This window comes from Fukomys damarensis, unplaced genomic scaffold (genome assembly GCF_012274545.1).
Source record: "Fukomys damarensis isolate Sample0158 unplaced genomic scaffold, DMR_v1.0_HiC HiC_scaffold_23, whole genome shotgun sequence".
In the NCBI taxonomy this organism is placed as follows: domain Eukaryota; kingdom Metazoa; phylum Chordata; class Mammalia; order Rodentia; family Bathyergidae; genus Fukomys; species Fukomys damarensis.
The window spans coordinates 50,460,285-50,481,719 of NW_022900935.1; the positions used below are offsets into that span (position 1 = coordinate 50,460,285).

Sequence of the window (21,435 nt, forward strand, 5' to 3'; positions counted from 1 at the left end):
TCTAGTTAGGTCCTATTAAAAACTTCATCATCAAATATGACTTATAAATAAGTTTCAGTATATTGCATCATGAGGGCTAACTCTACAGGAGAATGAAGTATTATCATACAGAAAAAAATATACATATGGCCAGAGATGAGGCTGAATGCCTGTCATCCCAGCACTCAGGAGGCTGAGGCAGGAGGATCAACCTAGGCTACACAGTGAGTTCAAGGCCAGCCTAAACTACATGGTAAAATTGTTTCTCAAAAAATAAATAAACAAACACACACACACACACACACACACACACTCTCAAGATTTTTGACTAAAATTTTTGGTAAAATTATTAAATTTTGTAGCTTTAGTCAATTTAAAATGAAGATTTTGCCAAATGATTCAAAGTATTCCCCCTGACCTTTTCCCTACCACCTTGAAACAAGCAAGAGAAAAGGGTCCACAGACAGCCAATATAGCAATAATAATATTAATGTTAACTATAAAATATTTAATATTAACTATAAAATAAAACCTAACAAGCATTAAAAATGTTCAACATCATTAGGCATTAGGGCAATGTAAATCAAAACCACAATGAGGAACCAATTCATAACCACTAGAATGGTTATAATTTAAAAGAAAAATAACAAGATTTAGCATGAGAGGAATACAGACAGTACCCTAAAATGTTCCATCTAGAAAACAATCATGAAAGACCAAAACTGCCATCAACAACATATTAAACCTGCACTGTCCAGAACAATAGCCACCAGCCACACAACTATTAAGTATTTCCAATGTGTCTGGTACAGATGGAGGTGAGCTCTATGTATAAAATAACCCTGACTTCAAAGACGTAGTATATGATGAGAGTTCAATATTTTATATAGCTTACTTCTGAAATGACATTTTAGATATACCAAAGTGAATTAAATAAAATATATTATTACACTTAATTTCACCTGTTTATGTTTTTAAAATATGGCAACTGAAATTTTGTTTTTTGGTACTGGGGATTGAACTCAGGACTTTGCACTTGTGAGGCAGGTGGCAGCACCACTGAGCTAAATCCCCACCCCTCGCAACTAAAAATTTTAAAATTAAAAATACACTCCCAATCTGTGTGGTTCAGATTTTTTTTTTTTTTTTTTCAGTGCTAGGGGTTGAATTCAGGGTCTCCATATTGAACTACATTCTAGCCTCTTTTGTATATTTTATTTTGAGACAGTCTCACTAAGTTACTAAGTTGCCCGGTCTGGGCTCAAATTTTAGATCTTCCAGCCTGCCTAAGCCTCTGAGTGCAGAATTACAGGCTTGTGCCAAAACTCCCAGCTTGTATTTCTAGGGATGCTTATGTAGACCTAGAAGATAATAAAGCAATGCATTTTAAAACCTGGAGAGAAAGTGATGTTTCATTTTAAAGTCTCTATTCAAACTATCTGTTAAGAATATAAAATATATCTTTAGATAAAATCTCAAAAAATATTATCCATCTTTCTACTCTTTCTCAAATAACAATGGAATATAAACTTCACAGGAAAAAGATACAGAAGTAGTAGTAGTTGTACTGGACCTTCAAGAGACAAAGGGAGTTCCTAACTTAATGATAAAGGCAAGTCCCAGAGGGGCTACAAAGCACATCTTAAGAGAACCACCAGGCCACACTGGATCAAGAAAACACAAGCTGCAGGAGGGATGTCTCCAAGAAGAGGCCAAAGGGATACTGACAAGACTGAAGATATTTATAGTTCCATAAGAGAGCTGGGAATTAATGAGATGAACAGAAAACCAAACAAATGGCAGGCATAACTTCAGAAATAACAGCTGTGTCAAAAAAAAGAAAAAGTAATTTCTGTGTACCATGTAATCAATCTATCTCTGAGTACTTTTATAATCATAATCACATAAACATGGAACAATGACTTAACTAAAAAAGTTCATTTATCTGAAGGGCTTGGAGAAAAGAAGGGGCATGCATTGAGTGTTCTGGGGCTGGGGGGTCAGGGGTACTAATTTTAAAAGCTGAATCATATTCTCAGGTAGAAAATTTAAAAATATCTAAAACTAAAAAAATTGAGGTGATATAAAATAAGCCAAGATATCTACAAACAGAAGAAATACCTGAATAAACAGTCAAACTTATTAAAGAAGTTATCTTAAAAATAGGAATCAGGAGGCTGAATAGAGTGGTATATCTGTTTACCTTATCGAAGATTCTTATACTGCTATGATTAAAATATATAACGAATGACACCATCTACATAGAAGCAATTCTGATTCTTAGTTTTACACTAGTAACTGCCCTAAAGTGAATTAATCTTTATTTCACTAGAAAGGGAGTAGAAACAGTTCTATACTGTTAGCCAGTTTAATTTTGTTCTTAGAACCATCTTCCAAAACCAGGGATCAATCACCACAATACCTTTCCACTGGGTTCTGTATCCCTTCTATGAAAACCAAATTATACCACAGATAATTTTCTGAGATTCATTTCAAAGACTATATCAAATAATATTAATTCTGTGTTTGATCACAAATTAATCATTTAAACCTACAGGTCATAATGCTGATTCCATTTTGGATCAAGTGTATTCTTCACAGTATCTGTAGAATGGCATTGTCCAGATCCATCAACCACCACCTTAGCAAATGGGTCAGGAAGTCCTGTGGAAAAAAAAAAGGGGGGAGATTTTACTTTTTAGTTAAAGAATATTTTGACACATAAGATGGATTACATAAAGATTACCATTTGCTACAAAAATTATTCCATTCTTTACTTCTTTTTAAAAACATGAACATTTAATTATAAATGAAAAGTGGTCTGTTTTAAACCAAATACTAAAGTCACTTCCACAGTAAATACCAGAATATTATTGCTCCTGCCTCAAAATAGTCTCAGTTTAAAGGTTATTTCAAATTGCAGAATTTTTTAAGGATTGTTACCAGTCCTATGATCTCAGAAAGATGAACACTTAGAACATTCATGGCTCTCCCCAAATGGCTCCCTTAGTAGCTCATTTTAAAAGGTGTTTCCTTCTTTTCTTGTGTTTGTTTTTCCCCCTGACAAAGGGTCTCACTATATAGTTTAGGATGGCTTTGAACTTACTATGTAACCCAGGCTGACTCCAATCTCTTGGCAATCCTCCTGCCTCAGCCTCCCAAATGCTGGGATTACAGGCAAGCACCACCAAACCCAGCTTCCTAAAGAACTTATTAAATGTAGGTGTGCTATGCATGTGTACCAGCTCCCTATGATGAATACAACCATTATGTACTACAAACATATACTACTAAAAATAAAACAAAAAAAAAATCAACAACAAATGAACTACAGAGAAATCAAATTAGCCAACATTTTTTTAGTAACCTCCATGAGTGATGAGAGATTGAACCAAAAATGTAATACTCTGCAATAAAAGAGCTTACTATTTGTTATAGTTTAGATCTGGTTTGGTCCCCAAAAGCTTCACGTATTTTGAAAGTGATTGGATCGTGGAGGCACTACACTCATGGGTAGATTAATCCACTAATGCATTCATTCACGGTTGACTTACTGTTAGGAGGTAGTGCCTGACAGTCACAAGAGTGTGACCTGGAAGGGTACCTCCTCCTAGCTTCTTCCCTTTTCTCTCTCTGCTTCTTGGTTCCATGACATGAGCAGCTTTCCTTTTGTCAGAATTTTCCTCCATACTGTTTCTGCCTCAGAGCCAGCTAACTAGGGACTGTAACTGACAGCCAAAATAAACCTCTCTTCTAAGTTGCAGGGGTTGGTATTTTGTCCCAGTGACAAGTCATTAAGACACTGTCTAGTTGGGGAGATTATGGTCTCAGGGAGAGGCAGACTGAGAACAAACAATGCTTGGCTATACTGATTAAAATAGCAAACACTTAAAACACTACAGAGAGTACTATTTCATATATATCCTTTATCCTCACAAACACCCGATGAGGCAGATACTGCCATTAGCCCCATTTGATAAGGAAGCTGAGGTACAAAGGGGTTAATTACCCTAAGGTCACACAGAGTAAGGGACAAAGCCAGGGTCTAAAGCTTAGATTCTAAACTCAAGTCACTTTCTCAACAACTATAATGTATACCTCCCATTTATGTACCATGTAGTTCAACAGTAAATATATGAGATAAGAAAACCACGAGAACAGTTTGAACAGTACGGAAAAAAGGTATGATGGGACTCATCTGGGGTTTAAAGGACAAATAGGTAAGTAAAGGAAGACTTTCCTAGTAACAGGAAGAGTACCAAAAAGACTAGGACAATATTTGAAAGGCAATGGAGAAACCAACCAAAGTGTTTGTGATAAGGTATAAAATTAAAATACTGCTAGAGAGATAAGACTGAGGGTTAGGAGTTCAGAAAATAAGTTTGGAATGAGTGAGGTAAATCACAGGAAGCCATTACAAGTTCTTGAGCATGGATATATAGTCATGTTTTTCTAGTGGTGGTACTCAGGATAGACTAGAAGAAAATGCTACCAACAGAGACCACTATAAAACTGTTACTGTTATGTCCCCCTACAGCCTCATGCAGTTTAGTTGGGTTTTTTTTTCAGAGGTGGCTGGAACTACCACATATGATACAGGGATTAAGTGTGTGTAATTACTAAATCAGTCCACTGATAGGTTTGGCATAGTTCTGGGTAGGATTAAGGTTGCCCCATCCTGGGTTTGAGTGCTACCCACCCTAAGGGCAGGTGGCCTTAATAAAATATAAAGGATAGAAAAAGGGTTAGTGTGGTAACTTGCTTGTCGCTTGCTGCCTTCTGCCTATCGTGAACTATTTCTCCTCTGTGAGGTCCCTCTGCCATGTCACCCTGCCTTGGAGCCAGCCAACTATGAACTGAAACCTTTACAAATTGTAAGCTAAATAACCTTTCCTCCTTTAACACTGGGTATCAGGCATTTTGTCTCAGCAATCCGAAAAGTAAGACAGTTAATTCAAAAGTAGAATGAGAAGACAAGGACTGAGAGAAGTCACATCAAAAGGGAAAGGAAATGACAAGAGAGACACTCTGAAAGGTTTAATACAAATTAATAAGAAACCAATGTCAAAAATAACACAAGTTTTTTTCCTGCCCAAAGCAATAGTGGTCCTTTTTGTTGGTTTTGTTTTGTTTGAGACAGGATCTCTCTCTGTAGTTCAGGCTGGCTTTGAACTTATTATGTAGCCCAGGCTGGCCTCAAATTCAAAGCGATCCTCCTGCCTCAGACTCCCAAGTGCCAGGGTTATAGGCGTGTACCATAGTGCCCCAGAATAATGGAACTTCTGGACAAAAAATAAGAAAGTCAGGAGAAAGTGGTACTATAAAGAATAAAAGAACAAAAATGCTAATTTAGATGCTAGAAGTCAAAATGCTAATTTGCCATGATTCAAGAACAGCTAGAAATAGCCTATCCAGTTCTCCAATTCCATGATTCTTATTTCCTCAAATAAATAAGAGAAAACAAAATTTTAATTAATAAATTTTAAAGAAAATTAAATTAAGTTAGGGTATCCAATCTACTTAACCGTACTGTTTTTGAAGCTCAGGGCTAGTCAAATTATTTGAATAATTCCTAGCAAGCTGTAAATGCACTTAATAGAAGTTTTTACCTCTTCCTTGAATAACATTAAAAGTATTTTCTCCTGGGCCATGGATTTAGCTCAGTGGCACCATGCCTGCCTGGCAAGCACAGGGCCCTGAGTTCAATCCCCAGTACCAAAAAAAAAGTATTTTCTCCTGAGAAGAATCCACTCTATATTGTTCGTTTGATTTTACTATCTAAATTAATAAACATATAAATGTATGTATTAAGCAAAAACCAAAATCACATTTCTAGCTTTCCCTCTGGGTATTATTTAACTAGCTAAAGAATGAAGGATTACCCAGGCGCTGTGGTGCGCACTTGTGACCCCAGTACCGTGGGAGAATTGAGACAGGAGGATCACAAGTTTGAGCCACCCTGGGCAACTTAGTCCCTTTCTCTAAGTAAAAAACTTTACTGGGGACATGATTTGGTGCAAAGGCCCTGGGGCCAAATCTCAATATTGCAAAAAAGAAACAAAAAAGTAAGGCTTAAAAACTTTTCGTACAAACTTCCAAGGTGTATCTTCCAGATCCTTAATAAAGTAGGAAAGTCTTAAGTTCCAGTTTCCTATTTTTCTTCTTTTAAGCAGTACAACAAACCAAAATATGATCTCTGTATCTTAACGACAAAAAAAAAAAAAAAAAAACCTAGGTTGCAACTTAAACTGACTGTGCTAGTCTACAAAACTTAAGGCCAAGTTACTTAATGTGGTACGAAAAACTAGTTTTCTAAAGCTAGTGAGACCTCTAGTGGTAAATATAAAGTGGCTGAAGTGTTTTCTGAAGTGCTTTAAAAATTTCTCAATTCTTCCCATCACTTACAAGTCAGATCAAATACCTTAGCTCAAGATCCTATTATACAAATGTACTTAGTAAGCTGTAAATAATACTGAAATAAAAATTTTAACTTAAATTGTGTTACTTTTCAAAGAAAAAAGCTTTATTTTGTGATGGTTAAAAAAATTCAATTGACCTATATTCATTCTGAGTGACTGATCTGGCTTCTATAAAATATTACATCATCTTACAAGTAAATCTTTGTGTGGGGGGAGGAAGGGACTTTGGGGATTGAACCCAAGGCCTTCACACAGAGCTACACCCTAGCCCTTTTATATTATTTTTTATTTTGGGACAGGGTCTCAATAAGTCATTAATTGCCTACTAAAGCTCCACATTGCAATCCTATTGCCTCAGACTCTCACAGTGCTGAGACTGGAGTTATGCACCACCACACCACATAAATCTTTTTTTTTTTAATGTTGTATTAAAGAGACAAAATCTGATACTAATTAAAACATTTTTTACAGAGAACATAATGAATAGTTATGTGATAAAAATTAAAGGTAGAATCTAAATGTTGGATGCTCACTACAAAATTCTTTAGCCTGTTGCTTCATAATTGACAACTTCCCTGCTGAAATTTGAGGGGAAAGGAGCAGTGACTTGGATTTTAAAGCTAGCATGCTCGAAAATAGTTTCAAAACATGAATCAAAAAAACTTTCCTCAGCAAGGATAGTGTCCTGGAATAGTTATTTCCTCACATAAATTACTCTACAAAAGACAACATATGTGGGCCAGGGATTTAGCTCAGTGGTGCCACCGCCTGTCTCACAAGTGCAAGGTCCTAAATTCGTTCCCCAGTACTTAAAAAAAAAAAAAAAAAGAAAAAAAAAGGACAACACATGGCAGAATTTTTTCCCATGAAATAAATATGTATCTATTTCATCATCCTGTAGTAATGCTCCACATTAAAATTTACTTTCACATTTAATGTAATTTAAACTAAATCACAAAAAGTTAACATTTTATTAATAATTACACTGTGATCAATAAAAACATACTAAAATTTAAAGTATTAGAGACTATTATATTCCTCAGAAATTAATGTGGCAAATCTCAAATTACAAATAGGTCAAAACATCTGGAAGTACAGATGTGAATCTACCATGACAGTGATTGTGAAGCAATGGCCAGGGGGAAACCTGTGTTATACTTCCATCCCTGGCTGGCTTCCTTCTGAATGCCTGAAGATTGGCTTTGCTATTTCCCTTCAGGCCATCAAGTTTTAAAGATAATTACAATTTCCCCTAATCTTATCCCTAAAGCAAACATATACTCTTAAAATTTTTTTATCAATTTTTATTGTCTATACCAATGAAAAAGGGAAAAGATAGCCTTCTTTCCTTCGCCTACAATTTAAGAACAGAAAAAGACAGGCTTACAAAGAATTAATGGAAGATTCCTCTAGATTTCCTAGGAAAATTGAGACAAGAATATCTGGATATTGTTTTGGAGAAGCTGTGTCTTGGGACTCTAGAAGAAGGAAAAGAATTAGCAAAGTAAGGTTGGGAAACAAAGCTGAAGATACTATCTTCAAAACGATAGCAGATGTCTTGGAAGGCACCAAAGCTGCTGTTAAACTACTCACTTCCCTCCTTTCTCTTTTACCCTTGTCACCAGCCTAATCTCAATCTGCCAATTTGCAGTTCCACTAGGATAAATCCTACCACAAATGAACCTTAAAAAGGGTGAGAAAAAAGTGCACCTTGGTTAATAGCGATAAGATAATTGAGTAGCAACATGAAATATAATATGAATTGGTGGCAGCAGGGTGAAATGTGAAGTTCTATGGGCACTGGGTTCTCCTCCAGTGTGATGACATGTTTGGGCGGTAGAGGGCACATGGTATATATGCTGAAGACTGTTTGCAATTTTCTTCCTGTGTTTCAAATTATACTTTTTAATAGTTTTCCAAACTTTAATTCAGGTCCTATTCTAGGAAGATGGGAAGTAATAAAATTTCAAAAGGGATGAATTAAGTATGATTTGAAAATATATCAACAGCTTACTTCCCGGTGTGATAGCAAATGTCTGGAATCCTAGCACGTGGGAGGCTGAAGCAGGAGGATTGCCACAAGTCTGAGGCCTGCCTGGGCTACAGTGAGTTCAAGGCCAGCCTGAACTATCTAGCAAGACTGTCTCAAACAAAACAAAACAAAACAAAACAAAACAAAACAAAACAAAAAATACACAAAACAACAAAACAAAAAATGAGGAAAGCGAGAGCTTATTTCTTCTAATCAAATTCTTGAAAATTAGTGTCAAACTAAATCAGAAAGCGTGCACACACAGGATTTTTACTTCATGGTAGGACTTGAATTTTAAAATAATATTCTCTGCTTCTAATTTCAAACATTTTACATATAAAAGTTTGTTGCCTGGCCAGAGAATTAGCTCAGTGGCACTGCACCTGCCCCACAAGCACAAGGTCCTGAGTTTGATCCCACTTCCAGTACCAGTACACCCCCACCAAAAATTGTTGTCTGAAAAGTTTTTAATAAAAATTATGAAATTTTTATTAAATAAATGAAAGCTATTATGAAGTATTAAGATTAAGATTTTTAACACACAGTACTTCTAATTGTCTCAAAATTTAAGCCTTAAAGGGTGGGAGATTTAGCTCAGTGGTGCCACGGCCTGCCTCACAAGTGCAAGATCCCAAGTTTGATCCCCAGTACCAAAAAAAAAAAAAAAAAAAAACAAAAAAAACCCAACAAAAATTTAAGCCTAAATAAAGCCACAAAAAATTTCACAACCAATTGATGAAAAGACTGCAGATACTGGGAACCAAGGGCCAGGGATTTAGCTCAGTGGGTCTGCTGCCTGCCTTGTAAGCTCAAGGTCCTGAGTTTGATCCCCAGTACCCCACCCCCCAAATGACACTGGAACCAAACATTTGCTCTGGAACTTGAGGCACAAGTGCACCTACAATCATATGTGGCAGAGATTTCTTTCTTACAACTCTGCAAATTCCAAGCAACCTGAGTGACTTTTCTACCTTTTAATGAATCCTGAATGCAAAGGTAAAATTTCCTATGTTTTTAAAAAATGGTATTTACAAAATATTTTCTTAAATATTTTCTAGAAATCTAATAGTATGCACAACTTTCACATGCATTACATGTATCTGCATTTACACAACTGCATACACACACATTCATGTAAATATGCAAGAGGGATAAAGGGAAAGAGGCTAAGGCTAAAAAGCATAAAATCTCCCAGAAAAATGTAATGTCAAAAGCATTCATAAAATAAGAACATATTTCTGAATGTAGAAATCCCTAAACCTGACACTTCTGAAATGTTATCCAAAAAACCTACACAGAATATACAAGATTTATATTTAAAGTTAATTTACTTACGGAAAAAATCCTTTTTCACCAAGTTTTTTGCACAGAGTACTGTAAAAGAAACAAAAAATACATGGGAAAAATTAAAATAAAATGGTTAAGATGTCACTGCTTCATTATAAACCACTGAAAACAGCATGGATAATTAGTCTTAACTATACAATACAGCAAGGTATGAAATTTGACCATGAACTTTTATTATAGACCAACCAGAAAACAAAAGACAGCTGAACATCAATGGTGGCAACTTTAGCAATGATTATTGGTAACAACTGATACCAAGAAAGTATATAAATCCAGTTCTAATCAGGACCAAATCAATTCCTATCTACCTACCATTAAGATCTAAGAGAAACCCAGCAGCAGCAAAAAAAATACTGAGGATAGGATATGTAAATTGAAGCTGTCTATTTTAGGGATGAAATAATTTTATACTGAAAAGGATTAAAAAATAAGATTAAAAAATGAACAAACAAAAAAGATAAAGCTTTCCTGATATAGATGAGATTTTTAAAAAAATATTTTGTTCTTACCTAAATGCCACAGAAACTTTTCAGAAAGATATATTACTTTCCTTAAATCATCACCTCAAGGAGGAAAGATAGCCTCTTTAATAAATGGTGTTGGAAAAACTGGATATCAACCTGCCACAGATTAAAATTAGACCCTTATCTTTCGCCATGCACTAAATTAAAATCCAAATGGATTAAAGATCTAAATATTAAAACAGAAACATTAAACTTGCTGGAAAGTAAGTTAGGCAGAACTCTGGAAGACATTGGTATAGGAAAAGACTTTATGAACAAATCCTCAGTAGCACGGGAACTAGCAGAAAGAATCAACAACTGGGATCTCATCTTACTAAAAAGCTTCTGTACTTCAAAAGAAACCATTAGCAGAACTAAGAGACAATCTACAATGTGGGAAAAAATTTTTACCAGCTGTACCTCAGACAAAGGACTATTATCAAGGATATATAAAGAACTCAAAACAATCAGTCCCCCCAAATATAAAGACCCGATCCAAAAATGGGCATCCGAAATGAACAGACATTTCTCATACAAAGAAGTGAAAGCAGCAAGAAAATATATGAAAAAATGTTCCACATCACTGGTCATTCGAGAGATGCAGATGAAAACAACACTGAGATTCCACCTCACCCCACAAAGAATGGCTGCTATCAAGAAATCACACAATAACAAATGTTGGCGGGGTTGTGGGGAGAAAGGAACCCTCCTCCATTGTTGGTGGGAGTGCAGACTAGTGCAACCACTATGGAAATCAATATGGAGATACCTCAAAGAGCTTGGACTGGAGGTTCCATTTGACCCAGCCATCCCTCTGTTGGGTATCTTTCCAAGAGAACTAAAAGAATCATATCACAGAGAAGTATGTGCACCCATGTTTATAGCGGCACAGTTTGTAATAGCTAAATCTTGGAAACAACCTATTTGCCCATCCGTTGGAAACTGGATAAAGAAGTTGTGGTTTTTCTATAAAATGGAATATTACTCAGCCATAAAGAGCGAGAGAATAGATTCATTCATAGGAAAATGGATACATATTGAAGATATACTCCTAAGTGAAATAAATAAGTCCCACATGTGTAAATACCAAATAGTTTCCCTGGTGTGAATATTCTGCAACAATGCATAAGATTCTAATAAGATTACTGACCTTTAGAAATGGGAGGAAAGGAGCTAAAGGTGTAGGGAAGGTGTGATACGTAGGGGAAGAACAAAAAGGGAAAAGAAAAAAATGTGAGAGAATGAAAAGATGAAAATAAAGTGTTTGTAGATGGGGAGGGGAGGAGGGGGTGAAGGGAGGGCAGAGGTAAGGGGAAAAAAATGAGAATCAAGACTTGCCATGTAAAGGTACATGATCCCAACAATGAATGTAACTGTACTGTATCCCTAAATGTACCAATAAACTAAAAAAAAAAAAAAAAAAATCATCACCTCAATGATAAAATGGCTCTACCACTGTGTCCTTTAAAAAGTTAGATATACCAAATCTGAGTTACTGTGTATTAATTTACCTAAGTAAATTATTACTTACATGGATGTAAACTTATGACTTACATAGAATAAATTTCCCTCAATCTTTGTAAGTGAAGGGAAAGATAAATTTTCATGTATTTATAATTAAATCTATAAAATGACTAATGTAATATTTGGTTAACATTTCTCAGTTTTTTGTTTTTTGTTTTTTTGGTACCGGGGATCGAACTCGGGCCCTGACATTTCTCAGTTTTAATGGTTTAGTTACAGTTACTGGGGGTTTCATGTGTAAAAATTCATTTAACATAAACTTGGGAATAAATTTAGATATAATCACTTTAGAAGTTCAAATAAAAAATTCTTCAGAAGACAGATACCATAAATTAATAAATTTACTAAGCACAAGATGCTGACTTATTATAATTAGCCTGAGCCCCTTAGACATAGACTGTCTTAGAAAGTTTTGTTTAAAAAAGAAATCAATAAAATGAGTGCCACAACAAAGAATGCCAAATCATAAACTGGATTTAGAAGAACTCCTTCTCAAACTTTTCACATCATATAAACTGACTACTCCCAATCAATACATATAGCACACACAAATCCAAGTTACAATCTTCAGTATTAATGAAGTAATGGTGATTTTTTTGAAAACACTATCTTATGATTCATGATGTGAAATGATTTTACATCTAACTTCCAAATAATAGAAAACAGGAGACTTCTTGACACAAACACCATTTTCATGTTTTTCCCCCTATTTTCAATATCCACTCTCCTAAAACTACACTTCCACCCATGTTCTGGATTTCCCATCCTATCTACTGCTCAGAGAAGGACCTTGAGAGCCACCATATACTCCTCTACCTTGTCTCTGTGAGCATTTACCTACTCAAGTCCTATGCAAACTCCCTCCAGCCACCTCTTTTTCATAATTAAATTCCTTCAAAGAACTGTACTTTCTAACTTCACTTCTTTACCTCCCACTAATTCCTCAATCCACCACAGCCCCTAATCCGCTTTGCCAAATCCCTAGCAATATCATTATCAAATACATCCAGTGGATCTATTTAACAGCACATTCACACAAGGAATAAAATTAAGTCTTCTTTGCCAGATTTTTTTTTTTTTTCTTTTTGTACTGGGGGTTGAACTCGGGTCCTTGTGATTGCGAGGTTGGAGGCAGAACCATTGAGCTAAATCCTCAGCCCTGATAGATGTTTTTATACTCAAAAGGCTGAGGTTCTTTAGGGTTTTGCCCTAGGTCCTCATCTTTCACTCTATAACTTGAGGTATACAGATACACATTTCCGTAAACTCTGAAATTATATATAAATTGCTATTAGTATGTGTATTTTTCTGGTAAGAAAACGTACATCTTTCCTGAGAGTTCACATCTAACATACTGACAAAATCTTCCTCTCAATATAAAATTTAAGAAGCACTTTTCCCTATGATCTCTCAGGTCTTTACCATTTACTCTGTAGTTCTGATGGCACGTAAGTATGTAAAGTCCAACTTTTAGTTGTTTCCTGAACTCCATGTCCACAAAACTAAACAGGCTTCCAAAATGTAATCAACACATTCCTTTGCCCCCAAACCTGTTCATTTTCCAGTTTACTTTCCTTAATAAATGGTCTTGCTTTCCACTCTACACAGCACAAGTCAGAAAGTTCATAGCAACCTTCACCATCCCTCTCCCTCCTGGATCTTTAGGCAACTACCAATTTTAATCAATGCTATCTGTGAAACATACTTCATCTGTCCCCTTCTTCCAGTACCTGTGCCATCATCTTGGTTCAAGCTGTTATAAATTACTGTCAAGATCATTACAACAGCCTCCTAATTAGTTCCCTGCTTCAAACCTCACCCGCCCCCTTCAATTCTCCACACTGGATCCAGAAGGATCTTTCAAAAAATTTGATTACATCCTCTTATCAAGCAATGTCTGATTTCACACACCTGTAATCCATTATTTTGTTACAAGCCTATAATTCCAGCACTCTTGGAAGCTTAGGCAAGAAGACTTCAAGTTGTAGTTCATTCTGGGAACTTAATGACTTAGAAATAGCCTGGCTCAAAAATTTTTAAAAAGGGATGATGAAGTACTAGCTCAGTGCAAAAGCCTTGGATACCATCTTCAGTAAAAAGCAAAGGGATGGGGGGATGCCCATCCATTTCATTTTCCCCCATCCTTTTCCTTTGCTTGTTTCAGTTCTTTGGTTGGGGGGCAGTTACCCAGAATCAAACTCAGGGCCTCACACTTGCCAGGCAGTATGCCACTGAGCTACATTCCCAGCCCTTGTTTTGGATTTTTGAGATAGGTTCTCTGTGTAGGCCAGACTGACCTCAAACTCCAGATCTTTCTGCCTCAGCCTCCCAAGTGCTAGGATCACAAGAGTCCACCACAACGCCCAGCTTTCTTCCATTCCTAAAGGTCTTCTGGCCCAAATGAATATTGGCTTTAATGCCATACAAACCCCACTTAACCTCTCCAACCTCATTTTTCTTCACAACTCCCCTCCAAGCCCCTCAGTTTAAGATCTAGCCATACTCAACTTTCTCAAAAGTACTCTCCCACATGACCCCAGCCTCAAACATTCTCCCCGGCTTCTTCATCCACTCATCTTTTAAGTCTCAAAAGAGAAGGACGCTGCACAGCAAAGGAAACCTCCAACAGAGTGAAGAAACAACTCACAGCATGGCAAAAAATCTTTACCTCCTCCAAAAAAAGGACTAAGATCTAGAATATAAAAAGAACTCAAAAAAAAATTCCAATCCCCAAAATTTAAAGACCCAATCCAAAAAAAGGCATCTGAAATAGTTCTCAGATGAAGTACAAATATAGCAAATAAATATATGAAAAAAATGTTCAACATTACTAGTCATTTGAGAAATGCAAATTAAAACAATGAGATTCCATCTCACTGCAGAAAGAATGGCTATTATCAAAAAATCAACCAATAACAAATGCTGATGGGGCTGTGAGGTAAAAGGAACTCTTCATTGTTGGTGGGAGTGTAAATTGGTGCAACCACTATGGAAATCAGTGTGAAGATGACTCAAAAAACTAAAACTAGAGGTTCCATTTGACCCAGCTATTCCCCTTCTTGGTATCTTCCCAAAAGAGCTAAAAGCATCATACCACACTGATATATATATATATATGTGCACCTGTGTTTACAGCAGCAGTTTGTAACAGCTAAATATTGAAAACAGCCCAAATGCCCAACAGATGAATGGATAAAGATGTGGTTTTTATATACAATGGAGTTCTACTCTGCCATAAAGAAGGATAAATTTGAGACATTTCTAGACGAATGGATGCACCCTGAGACCATAATTTTAAGTGAACTAAATTGGACACGTGTTTAAATATCACATTGTTTCTCTTGTGTAAGAAACTGAAACTGAAAGGGCCAGTAAGGACCAAAATGGATGACAGATATTGGGAAGTAGGAAGAAAATTTCTGTGCTGATGGGAAGGAGAACAAGAGAGGAGGGAAGAAAAAAAAAAGGAAAAAGGAAACAAAAAGAATAGAAGGGAAAAAATTGGAAACAATGCTTGTGTAATGGGGAGGAGGAAAAGAATTGAAGGGAGGGGAATGGGGGAAAAAAGAATCAAGATAAACTATATACAAGGTACAAATTCCCTATGATGAATGTGATCATTATGTACATCAAAAGTGCATCAATAAAGTTATTTTTTTTAAAAAAAGAAGGAAGCATTTTACAGTATGTTTCTCTCAACCCCACCCCACTTGTATTTTCACATAAGCCGACACTTATCAAAAGCTCACAAGTCAGGTATAACTCAAATATTGTGCCATAAATGCCTTCTTTTTTTTTTTTTCCTCAAGCAATGTCTTAAATTTTACAAAAATCTTTTGGTGTATTTCAGTCGATGCAGCAACTGAAGAAAACCTTTTGCAGAAGTGCAATTGGCAATAAATATTGCCATTTTCAGTTAAATAACTGCTTTATTTGGAAAAGACATATCTTTATGCAATACAACACGTAATAACAGAGTAAATCTCAGCTGTAGCAAAAGAATGCAATGTGTTCTTATTGAGTTGTACTCATAATGAATGGCTGTCTATGTTTCACATGAATAAAGCTCCCAACTGCTCAGTATCTCCTAGTCAAAAATTTCCCTTCCTCTTCCAGATTGGAGTTATATTCCAATTACACTGCTGATAGGAATGAGACTGCTTGAAAGACGGGGGAAAAACTTCAGGAATCCTGATTTCCTTTGCCTTACACACACACACACACACACACACACACACACACACACAATTATAATATTGTTCCTAAAACTCAAAAATTGGGTAGACTTTTTCTGAACAGAGTAAACTTCATCACATTTCTTTGAACTTACCATCGTAAAATATAACTGAAGTCCAGGGTAACATTTCTGTACAAATTTCAGCAAGATGGTCCAGTGATTTAAAAATAGCTATTAATGTGTACCATTCACAATTCTTGGCACAAAAAGCAGGTTAGCTCTTTCTGCTCTAAGAAATAACCTCTACCTCAACTCTCAAAATGAACTGAAATTTAATTTCCATAGAAAACTTGTACATAGTTTTTAAATGTATGTATTCTATTTGCTGTTGCTTAAAATAGCATTACACAAAGATTCACATTTAAGAGTGTTATTTTAAAAGACGGATAAAAAGCACATTCCAATATTACACAGACATCAAAAATTATGTGAAAATATTTATTGATAAAATATTTTCTTATGCTGCTCAAGTAAAAGCCCTATTTAAAACGTACATTTAATAAAATATAATTTTACTAAGAAACAAAGATGTTGGATAATATCAAATATTTACTATGTGCAAGTATACATCAAGCCTAGTAGACTTATCTTTGTTTTAGAGATAAAGAAATTGAGATTCAGGCATAAAGAGTTACTAAAGAATAACCTATAAAAGGGCCAGGGATTTAGCTCAGTGATTCCACCACCTGCCTTGTAAGTGAAAGGTCCCAAGTCAGATCTCTGATCCAAAAAAAAAAAAGAATAAACCGTAAGTGATAGAGTTAAGACTCCAACTTAAGTATCCTAATTCCAGAACCCAAACTAAATACACTCTCTCAAACTAAAACTTCTTTGTTACTTAGGTTAAAGCAATTACAGATGACATAATTTCATAAAATAGCTAACTGAAACCTAGACTGCAGAAGAACCTTTCCTCAAATATTAGGAATTGTCTTTCAATAGATACTGCAAGTTTAATTCTATAATCACAATTGCCATAACTTAATTAAATATCTTGCTACAGCTATATTTAATCAAGTAATTTTAGGTGATTTAATTCATCCATACTGTCAAATAAACTGGGGCTCTTAGTACCTGCCAGGTAGTTAATTTAATTAGTACATAAGGTAGTATATTAAAAGATACAGTTTTTCCACAATGAGGTAAATATTCTTACTAACATAACATTAGCTTATACGGATTTCACCAAAAGCAAGAGTTCGCATTTAAATTAAAAATGACTGGGTGAAGGGAGGGCAGGGACAAGGGGAAAAAATGAGAACCAAGACCTGTCATGTAAAGGTACAAGATCCCAATGACGAATGTAACTGCACTGTATACCTAAAATGTGCCAATAAACTCAATAAGAAAAAAATTAATTAATTAATTAATTTAAAATGACCTTTCTAGACTACATACTTCAATCTACCACCTCAACCCCCTACTCAGGATTGATACCATGGCCTTCATGGCCATGTAGCTTACATCTCCAGCCCTTTTTATTTTTTTGATACAGGGCCTCATTAAGTTGCCAAGTTGCTTAGGCTGGGCTTTAATTTGTGATCATCCTGTCTCAGCCTCCCAGAGTACTAGAATTACAGGCGGGTACCAAAATAATTTTTTAAAATTAAGTTGAACTTTTTCAATACAAAAAAATTATCTATTTTAACATAATAAATGCAGATATTATTTGTTCTAGCTACAATTACCATTTTTGCCATATAGTTCAGACACACTACAATTTTAAACTAAGCTTTTTTAATAAGGATTATAATCAAGTTCTGGTATAAGTTCACATGTTAAAAATATGCAACATTTACTAATGCTGGATAAGTATGTATATGTAGTTTAAGTCCCTAGCATACAGCAGACACACTGTGGAAGCTATTATTGTGAGAAACAATATGAAAGCATCTCAGCCATACATATGTTATTCATAGGCACATATACATGGTATGTGAGAGAAGATGATACTGGGGATTGAACCCAGAGGTACTCTACCACTGAGCTAGATGCCCAGACCCATTTTTTTTTTTTCTTTGAGACAAGGTCTTGCTAAACTGCCAAGGCTGATCTTGAATTTGCCATCCTCCTGCCTCAGCCTCCCTAACAGCTGGGATTATAGGCATGCATTGCTGAACCCAACTTCAATTATATATCTTAAGCCAGCATTTCTGTGAATTATTTTCTCCAACTTGACAAATGAAATACATAGAAGTCTTCCATTCATAAATTCATTATAACTTTTAAAGACTTTCTATGCCAGTAGTGGTGAATCTATAGCATGTGTGGCAGAGTCATCTGTTTATTATTAAAAGGTTTGCCATCACTGTTCTATTCTGTTTACAAACCAAACATTATCCTGTCTATTGCTGGAGAATTAATATCACCTCCTTTGCTGGACACGATGACTCAAATAGACCCACTCATAGTTCATGACTGACCAACAGACCGAGAGTATACTAAATTAAACCACATAATTTATGTTCTTCATCAGAACACCAAGAGAAGGAGACCTTCTTGTACTTGCAATGAAGCCTAAGCACTATTCTACATGTAGATAAAGATATGTTTCACTTTCTGGGCACTCAGCCAAGTTTCTCTTTCTCTTCTGATAGTACTGGAGATTGAACCTAGGGCCTCTCACACCTAGGCAAGCATTCTACCAGAGTTTCATCCACAGCTTGCTTTTTTGTGTGTATGGTGGTGGTACTAGGGATTGAAGTGAGGCCCTTTACATTGATCTACACCCCCAGCCCTTTTTATTTTTGTATTTTGTGACAGTCTCAGTAAGTTATCCAGGCTAGGCGCAAACTTACCTCAGCCTCCCAGAGTGCTAGGATTACAGGTGTGTGCCACCCTGCCCAGTTTCGTTTAGTTGTTATTTTTGGTGGCATATATTGCATTTCTGTTTTGTTTTGTTTTTAAATAAGGCCTTAGTTATTTTGATCCTCCTGCTTCAGCCTCTAAAACAGTAGTAATTACAGGTGTATGACACCACACGTGGCTAGTATAAGCTACAAGAATCATGTAAGAGTGAAACTCTTTTTTAAGTTCTTTATATATTTTCGATAGTAGACATTTGAGCAGCAGCTGGTAAAAAATTTTCTCCCACATTGTGAGTTGTCCTTTCACTCTGTTGGCAGTTACTCTTGCTGTGCAGAAGCTTTTTAAGATGATGAGATTCCACTTATTGATTTTTTTTGTGCTAGTTCACGTGCGACTAAGGTTTCTGTACATGAAGTATTTTCCTACACCAGTGTCTTCAAGAGTTCTACCTAACCTCTCTTCCAGCAGATTTAATGTTTCTGTTTTAATATTTACATCTTTGATTCATTTTGATTTTAGTTTAGTGCATGGTGAGAGATACAGGTCTAGTTTTAATCTTTGGCAAGTTGAAACCCAGTTTTTCCAGCACCATTTATTAAAGAAGCTATCTTTCCTCCACTGAGGGTGTTTGGCTCGTCAAAGATGAAGTGGCTGAGTATGTTTACTCTCTGACAAAGTAGAAACAGCAAATAAACATATGAAAAACTGTTCAACATCACTGGTCATCCAAGAGATGCAAATGAAAACAACACTGATGGGCCAGGGATTTAGCTCAGTGGTTCCGCTGCCTGCCTCCCAACTGCAAGCTCCCCAATTCGATCCCTGGTACCAAAAAACCAAAACAACACAATGCTGAGATTCTAGCTCATTCCACAAAGAATGGCTGCTATCAAGAAATCAACCAACAGGGCTGGGGCTTTAGCTCAATGGCACTGAGCCTGCCTTGAAAGCACAAGGCCCTGAGTTCAATCCGTTGTACTGGAAAAAAAAAAAAAAGAAAGAAAAGAAAGTCAACCAATAACAAATGCTGGTGGTGTTGTGGGTAAAAAAAAACCCTTCTCCACTGCTGGTGGGAGTGCAGATTGGTTCAACCACTGTGGAAATAAGTATGGAGAGACCTCAAAAAAGATTAGAGGTCCCATTTGACCCAGCTATTCCCTTGCTGGAAATCTTCCCAAAAGAATTAAAAGCATCATACAATAGTGAGGTATGCCCACCGATATTTATAGCAGCACAGTTTGTAATAGTTAAATCTTGGAAACAGCCCAAATGCACATCAACTGGTGACTGGATAAAGAAGACCCTTTTTATATATAAAATGGAGCACTACTTGGCCATAAAAAATGAGAAACTAGAGACATTTATAGCTAAATGGATGCACATCGAGGTCATACTCAAGTGAAATAAATAGGACACACACGTGTAAATACAGAAGAGTTCCTCTGGTGTGAGAAACTGAAAGTGTAAATAAGGAACAAAATGTGTAATAGATAAAGTGAAATAGGAAGCAAAGGACCAAAGGAGGAAGGGAAATGGGATGGGTAGAGGGAAGGAAAGAAGGGAAAGGAAAAAAATATGAGAAAAGGAAGATATGGAAACACAGTCTTTGTAAATAGGAGAGGTGACGGGGCTGAAGGGAAGGCAGGGAAATGGGGAAAAAGTAAGAACCAAGATATATCATGTAAAGGAGCAAATTCCCAATGATAAATGTCATCATATTTTATACCTAAAATGCACCAATAAACTTAATTAATTTTTTAAAATTCAACAGGCTACAACCAAGTGTACTACTGTGCTCGCTTTGGCAGCACATATACCAAGTGTACTACTATACTAGCCTGACACTGCCTGCAAATATCTAGAGCTCTGAATATCATTGTCAATGGTCAATGCTGAACAACCTACAACTGAGATTTTACCAAAAAAAAAAAAAAAATCAAATTTCAAGTTCTAATTAATAAATGTACTTTTGGTTAAAAAAAAAAAACAAAAGATCAAAACACTTACGAGTCAGAATGCCTGAGTTTAAATCTGGTGCTACCATTTATTAACTTAGGACCATGAAAAGTATTTAATATCACTTTGCTTCAGAGATCTTAGCTACAAATGAGGGTAAAGTCAGGCTACTATAAGCCTCGTAGGGTTGTTTTAAAGATTAAACAAGCTGAAACACACAAAACACTTAGAACCACACCTAGTATACATCAAGTATTCAATAAATATTAGCTACTGTTATTCTTCCTCATCTGAAATTTCAAATGAAATTCAATCACAAGCTTACATGCAACTTAAGCAAGACCAAGAAATGAATCTTCTCAAAATCTGGCCAAATTTGTCTTAGCATCTGCTATCAAAACAAATACCACACAATGGGTGGCTTAAAGAACAAACATTTCTCACAGTTCTAGAGGCTGAGAAGTCCAGATCAGGTGCCAGCAGATTCAATGTCTGGTGAGAACTTTCTTCCTGGATCACAAACAGATGCCTTCTTACTATATCCTTGCATGGCAGAGAAGCAAATCATCATTTTTGTATTTGTTATAGAGGCACTAATCCTATTCATGAGTGTTCCACCCTGATGATCTA

General features: G+C 35.9%; 1 protein-coding gene across 1 annotated transcript in view; it reads right to left on the reverse strand.

Annotated features, from left to right (window-relative positions):
- Positions 1-21,435, reverse strand: part of Smurf2 (SMAD specific E3 ubiquitin protein ligase 2) — a 132,023-nt gene that overhangs the window by 53,994 nt on the left and 56,594 nt on the right. Inside the window, exons 3-4 of the mRNA XM_033767411.1 lie at positions 9,766-9,804; positions 2,535-2,643 (exon numbers count right to left, since the gene is read on the reverse strand). Of these exons, the coding sequence (XP_033623302.1) occupies positions 2,535-2,643; positions 9,766-9,804 (148 nt within the window). The remainder of the gene's footprint in view (positions 1-2,534; positions 2,644-9,765; positions 9,805-21,435) is intronic.